This window comes from Pestalotiopsis fici (assembly GCF_000516985.1).
Source record: "Pestalotiopsis fici W106-1 unplaced genomic scaffold PFICI_Scf_2, whole genome shotgun sequence".
Lineage (NCBI taxonomy): Eukaryota > Fungi > Ascomycota > Sordariomycetes > Amphisphaeriales > Sporocadaceae > Pestalotiopsis > Pestalotiopsis fici.
In genome coordinates this window covers 4,449,352-4,456,185 of record NW_006917092.1, presented here as the reverse complement: position 1 = coordinate 4,456,185, position 6,834 = coordinate 4,449,352, and the positions used below count along the sequence as shown (strand labels likewise).

At 53.5% G+C, this 6,834-nt stretch overlaps 2 protein-coding genes across 2 annotated transcripts; one reads left to right on the top strand and one right to left on the bottom strand.

The window, feature by feature from the left end:
• Positions 1 to 958: 958 nt before the first annotated feature.
• On the top strand, positions 959 to 3,715 carry PFICI_03517 (uncharacterized protein; the record flags this gene model as incomplete). Its single annotated transcript, XM_007832098.1, has 2 exons — positions 959 to 2,499; positions 2,560 to 3,715. 2 exons carry the CDS (start codon positions 959 to 961, stop codon positions 3,713 to 3,715), a joined length of 2,697 nt encoding a protein of 898 aa, XP_007830289.1.
• An 851-nt stretch (positions 3,716 to 4,566) lies between these two features.
• PFICI_03516 (uncharacterized protein) lies at positions 4,567 to 6,351 on the bottom strand (the record flags this gene model as incomplete). Its single annotated transcript, XM_007832097.1, has 1 exon — positions 4,567 to 6,351. One exon carries the CDS (start codon positions 6,349 to 6,351, stop codon positions 4,567 to 4,569), a length of 1,785 nt encoding a protein of 594 aa, XP_007830288.1.
• Positions 6,352 to 6,834: the final 483 nt, after the last annotated feature.

Sequence of the window (6,834 nt, the reverse complement as noted above, 5' to 3'; positions counted from 1 at the left end):
ACGACGACGACGACGAGAGAGAGAGAGAGAGAGAGAGAGAGAGAGAGGTTGAGAAGGAAAAAAAAAATGCGCCGATCGACGTACACTAACTACTGTTACTCACCTATTAGCTGGCTTCACTTGCCGTCGATCCTTCCCCGATACTTGAGACCTGACCATTGCGTTCAACATCGCAGTTTTTCCAACAAGCCAAGGCTTGTGTGATCCTGTTCTTCTTTCTCTTCTTCCTTATGCATCTCTGATGCGAACTTGAAGCTCTATCTGCCTGTGACTTCGTCATCGGCGTATTGCCCAAAACCTGCGCGAGAAATATTTCGTACAATCGACCAGCAATAAAACCCCCTTCCCCAAATCGGCCAGCCCTTTCCGCAAACAACGTCACACCCTTTTTTTTTTTTTTTTTTCTCGCAAACCACCTGTTTGGGCCCTCCCAAGTCCCGTCACCCATCAGTGCCGCATCTCCGGTTCCAAGGACAAGAAAAGACCAGCGCCCCGAGCAGAAGGGCTAATCTGAATATCTGAGCGCTAGATTATAACAGTCCGGCGCCAGTAGAGAGAGGGGACCATTTCGTCAGCTTTATTTCGGGTGTAAGTTAGGTACCTATCGTGCAGCCAAGACTAATCAGCGTTCAATCTGCCGCCCGTCCCAATCTAACCTAACCTTTTCTACATACGCCTCTCTTATTATTTCTATGTATTTAATCAACACTTACTTACCTTATTACACTAGGACCAACTACATAGGTACTCCCGGTACTCTCTGTACAGGCTAGGACGCACTCGGCCAAGCACGTCGCAGCTCGGCTCTCACTAAATCCTGACGATTGCGTCAACACAGCGGCTGGCGCATCACCTAGCATTTTCAACAGGCACTTGCTGCCCGGCAGTCCCAATACCAGTCCCATACATTTATTAGTAGTTCAGCCTGTCGATCACTCAGTCACGCACTTCAGTCATAATGGCTGCCAGATCTCCGCTGCCGCATCACCCGTCTGCTGCAGCTCAGCATAATCATATACAACCGGCGATCTCCTCTGTCCAAAACAACACCAACAACCTTTCCAGAAACCCGACCTCCACAGACAGCTACTTTCCATCCTACCAACAACAACAACAACAACAACCCACCGAACCCTCCACACACATTCAGCAGCAACAACAACAGCAACACTATCCGGTACATCAACAGCACACAACAGACCAGGAAACTCTCTCAAACACCTTGGCCAACGCCCAGCTCGCTTCCCCACCTGCTCTCGGCAGTCCATACAACCAAAACCGTCAGCCAAAGTTCACCGAGGAGTGGGATGCCAGTGTGAGAGGCAGCTCCATCATCGACGGCCCCACCCACCGATATCCTCCGCCGACCATGCAGCGATCGGCGTCCATATCCTCGCGCCCCGAGGTCCTCAGCACCGTCGGCGATGGCCAGACTACCGGTGCTGTCTCCCTCTCCCGGGGCAACACCCTGAAGAAGAAGAGCTCCATGCGTCGGAGTGGCAGCAGGACTGGCAGCCTAAAGCGCAGCGGCAGTCGTCGTAGCATGAAGGCCGGTAGCGTCCGCAGCTTGGCCCTGCAGAGCTCGCACGATCCCGAAGAGACCATGAGCGCCTTCTACTGCCCCGTACCCACCTCGGGCAATCCCACCGAGGCCTTGTCTGCAAGGTTTCAGACATGGCGCAAGATCCTCAAGGACCTCATCACCTACTTTCGCGAAATTCAAAACTTTTACGAGCACCGGGGCAAGTCCCTGCTCAAGCTCGCCAATGTCTTGAATAACACCACCACCCCTCCCGGCTTCCTAGCCTCGGGCGGTATCGACGATGCGCTGCAAGTCTTGAGGGACTATAATAAGACGGCAATCCTGGAATCTAATAAGGCGCGCGAAATCGAGGAGGATGTCATTCTTGCCCTGACAGGTCTGAGGAGCGACCTTGGCCAAAAGATGAAGGAGATCAAAGGTCTCTCCGGGGATTTCAAGAACTCGGTTGACAAGGAGATGGACAACACGAGGAGAGCTGTGAATGCTCTCCAGGACGTCCTGGGTCAGACAGAGCTGGACTCCTCTTTGACTACCGGCAAGCAGGATCCTTACCTGCTCAGATTAGCTGTCGATCGCCAGGTCGAGCGCCAGATTGATGAGGAAAACTACCTGCATCAAGCCTATCTCAACCTCGAGTCCTCTGGGCGCGAGCTTGAGTCCATTGTGGTGGGGGAGATTCAAAAGTCTTACAATGCGTACGCCGGCATTTTGAAGCGAGAATCCGATGCCGCCTACAACGCCATTGACGAGCTGCGCGCTGGACCGATTGCCATGCCCAAAGACCATGAATGGACCTCATTTGTCCAAAGGGACCAGCAATTTGTCGATCCCGAGATACCCGTCCGCATGGCCGAGCATATCCACTACCCCGGCCGCGATCATTTTGCGTGCCAGGAGATTCGAGCTGGTCTGTTGGAGCGCAAGAGCAAGTACTTGAAGAGCTATACAGCTGGGTGGTACGTACATCTTCTTGTTCTTTTATTCATCGTGAAGCTGACTGTGTTTTTTTTATCCAGGTATGTTCTTTCACCAACTCATTTGCACGAATTCAAGAGCGCCGACAAGAGCGGGCCTCCGGTCATGTCACTTTACCTTCCAGAGCAAAAAGTGGGATCGCACTCGACTGAAGGGGGCTCTTCCAACAAGTTCATCCTCAAGGGACGCCAGACTGGGTCCATGCATCGTGGGCATACCTGGGTCTTCCGTGCTGAGAGTCACGATACCATGATGGCCTGGTACGAGGACGTCAAGGCTTTGACGGAGAAGACGCCCGAGGAGCGCAGCAATTTTGTTCGGAGCCATGTGCGCTCCTTGTCGCGTTCGTCGCAACGTTCTGTCTCGAGTGACGGTATGGTCGACGATGAGGATGAAGAACCTTTTGTTTCGGAAGAAAACGCCGCAGCCGTCGTTGCCAGCCCGGGATCACGCCCAGACTCTATGAACCGTCCGGCGCCGGGAGGAAGATTCCCATCTGACCTGCAGGTCAATGCGCAACGAGGCCTGCAGGTGCCTCTATCTCCCAGCAGCCAAAGCTCTGGTTTCCTTGAACACAGTGAGTACGCCATGAGGGGAGGGATTACAAATGGTAACACAGTAAGCGACTACGACGCAATAGCAGCCGCCGGGGCTCTCCCGGGCAGTGGCATAGGAGAGGGCTATCCCGGCAACCGGAGATCGCAGCTTATGGTCGGTCAGAATTACGGCAAGACGCCAAGTGTAAACAACATGGCAACGGCGCCGAGCCACGCTGCTATGCTCCATGATCAGGCAGCCCAAGATGGCATCAACCCTTACAGTGGAGAACCGGCTATTGCTCAACACTATAACAACATGAACTCACATCGATTTTCCGAAGCCCCCATGGTCGCGGGCCAGGACCATGAAACAAACGTTGCCCTTCACTTTAGAAACAACTCGTCATTCAAACAGCCAGACAGTCAGCCCGCATTCCCGCCTGCCGTGGCTGCGTATGATTATGGCAACACCAACGGAGGATTGGGCCATGTGCCCAGCGTAGCGGACAGCGATTTCTCCGCCGTCAGCAGCGATACCTACCCATCAACTTATGGGGCACCTCGTCCTGTGGCTGGTGGCCGTCGAATGGACAGCACTCCGCATGTGCCTGGAGAATATCCACGGTCTACGCCAGCTCAAACCCCCAACGTCATTTGATTGTTTTTGGTACATGATGCCTTAAGATACCCAAAAGCAACAGTTGTGATGATTAATGCTTGTATTGGAGCGGAAAAGGGGGAGAGAAAAAAAGAAGAAAAAAAGAACGAGACTGATTCTTGATTTTCCTTGTACCGTCTACGTTGTTTTGCGATTGGATTTATTTTCTTTCTTCTTATCGGTCGCTATAAATGGAAGGAGGGGCGGTTCTAAAACTACTTGTCTTTTTTTCTTGATATCCCTTTTCCTTTGTTTTCGTTTTGTGTTTACCATTGGAGAGTATCGATTAACACGTTAGTCCGCGAGAGGTTGAGGAGACATGTAAAGCAATTCGAATTTTAGTACCAGAAGATACAAGAAGTCGTGTTTTGTACTTGATTCAATCGTTTTCCCGCCATTTGATCGTGACTGCGGCCAATTACTGGATATTTTTGTATCGTCGAACAATTAGGATGGCCCTAGCTGCGTAACTCCCCTTCTTCAACGATTAGGTGCATATTAGGAATATTGCCCCAAATACACCCAATACTTTGTAATCTTGGTGGATCACCTGCCGATGAGTACGCAAGTTTACGGTGACAAATGCTAAACCCATTATAAATTCATTGCATATAACTATTCATAACCTCGTGTGAATGCAGTTCTTGTCCATGAAAGGGCAGGAAAGATGCATACTATGGCGGCTTCTACGTATACATACATGTATGCCATGCCGAAATATTCGTCTATTGCTCTTTATGTGCATTGCTGATGTGACGTGTATCCCCATCATCCAGATGAGTCGTGGTGAAAATGCCTAGAGATTGGTGTTTGCAGGTGCTCCTTAGATACAAATATCGTACATGATATGCTTATGCCCGTTGGCTCCTGGGGTTGATACCAATGCAGCTAATGCTGTCACTGGGAGCTATGCTGTCGTTATCATCATCGTTGTTGTCGTCATAATTGGCATGGCTGCGTGGCAAGGGCACCGCTCGCGCCGAGGTATAGCTCACACGACTCTCGGGCAACGGAACCTGCCTAGCCGTAGCCCGGCTGGCACCGGCGGCGGACGCGGCCGGGGTCATCATCATCTTGGACGCCGTCGCGGAGGAGCGGGCAGCGGTCGAATGCCGGCTCTGCGTCGCCGCCGAGTGTGCCTGGCTGGGCGCCCTCGACGGCGCGGCGGACCGGATGGGCATGTCGCCGTACACAATGGAACCGTCGTAGGTGGAATGTCTTGTCGCTGTAGGTCGAATGGTGCTCTCGGATCTTTCCGACCTCTTGCTCCGGGACGAAACATAGGTTTCGGCGTCGGGTGTGTAGGACTTACTCCGAGACGAGACGTAGGTCGGAGCGTGCGACTGTGTCCGGGCCGACACGTACGTCTCCACCTCGGGCTGCCGGATAGAGCGAGGCGTGGATTGTCTCGAGGACGTGCGGCTCCACAGGTCCGCCTCGGGCAACATATTCGACGAGTGGCGGGACGAGGCGTAGCTGTGGTCCATGAGCATCTTGGGGGCCGTGGCGGTGGTGTATCTGGAGCCGGCATTGCTCCTGTACTCGGCGTCGGCGATCATCAAAGGCTGGCGCATGGAACCCGCTTCACTCTTGGTGCGGGACCGGCCCGTCGTGCTCTGCTGCGCCGTATAGCGACTGGAGCGATCGTCGAGCTCCTCAACCTCCCGGCCGCGATCGCCAACTTGCGAGTACCTGGCCATGTAGGTAGGCGGGGGGTAGTGGCGGCTTTTGCCGGGCGGCAGCTGGTCCGCATAGTAGACCTTTTCGACGGTCCGCTCTACGTAACGGGGCTGCACGTGCATGTGGTCCGGGGCGGGCTCCGGGTAAGTGGAGCGGCGGTGAAAGGGCGGAGCGTCAAACTCCTGGCGTGGCGCCTTTTCTCGCTGGCCCTTCATATTCATGTAAGTCACAGCGCCACCAATGGCAGCTCCTGCGGCAACAGCGCCAAGAACAGTGCCAATGAGACCGCTGGATGACTTCTTGTCGGCGGCGGCGGGCGGCGACGACGGCGACGAAGATGAAGCGACCGACGGCGTGGACTCAATAACCGAAGTAGTGACGCTTCTTCGGAGGACGTAAGGTGGTTCTACGGCCCCTCCAGCGGCTCCAGGAGCAATAGATCTTGAAGAACTCGCGAGAGCAACGTCGGGATTCCAGCTCAAAATATGGCTGGATTCTTCTGTAGTTGTACGACGAACAGTCGAACCGGCATGGTCGGGAGAAAAGACAACCTCCATTATATTGTCGTCGAGGTCGCGGATTTGCGCTCGAGAATCGCCACTAGTAGTAAAAGCAGAACTTGGATCGGCATCAGGGTGGCGTTGGGAACCGTCTTCGGCACCGCCGATCAACAGTAGCTCGGGAGCCGCACGTAGGGCCGCTGCACGGAAGTTTTGTACCACGGACGGCGAAGCGGCCGAGAGGACTAGTCTCTGGTACCTGGGTGCTGCCGTGCGATCGGCGACACTTCTCACTTCAAAGACTGGGTTGGCTGTGCTTGGGTCGGTTGGGGATGGAGCGCCAAATACAATGGCACCGGGACTGGCACTTATATACTTGAGGCCCAGGGGATGAGTGACGGCTGAGTAGAAGGAGGCAGAAGGAGGAAGGCTAGCGACCTCGACGTAAGGTAGCATAGAGAAGAGAAATATCCCCGAGACCAAACGGGAAGAGGAGGAAAAGGAAAGGTAAGTGTGGACTTGTATATATATATAATGATTGGGCAAGCCGGGGTACGCAGTACCTGGCTGAGCTGGCAAATGGTGTAAATGGGACAGCAAGTATAAAGCCTTACAAACGGCTGATGATGATATGAATACGGGTAGTCACAAGAGGCGGTGGTTGTTGGGTACAGATGGATACTCGTTTATCGGAGAAGAAAAGAGTACTACTAGTAGAACAACAACAGCGCGGGGTAATAACAAGGGACCGCTGCGCCTAGAGTATAACAAATTTGGGAAGAAGAAGAAGAAGCAGCAGTCGACGACGACAACGCGCGATAACAACGGCAATTGCCAGATGCAAGGGAGAATGGGGGAGAAAGGAGGAAGAAGACAAGTGAGTATGTGCTATCTGTATGTCCAACGTAAACGTGTACGTGTTGGTTCAACGCCCAACGC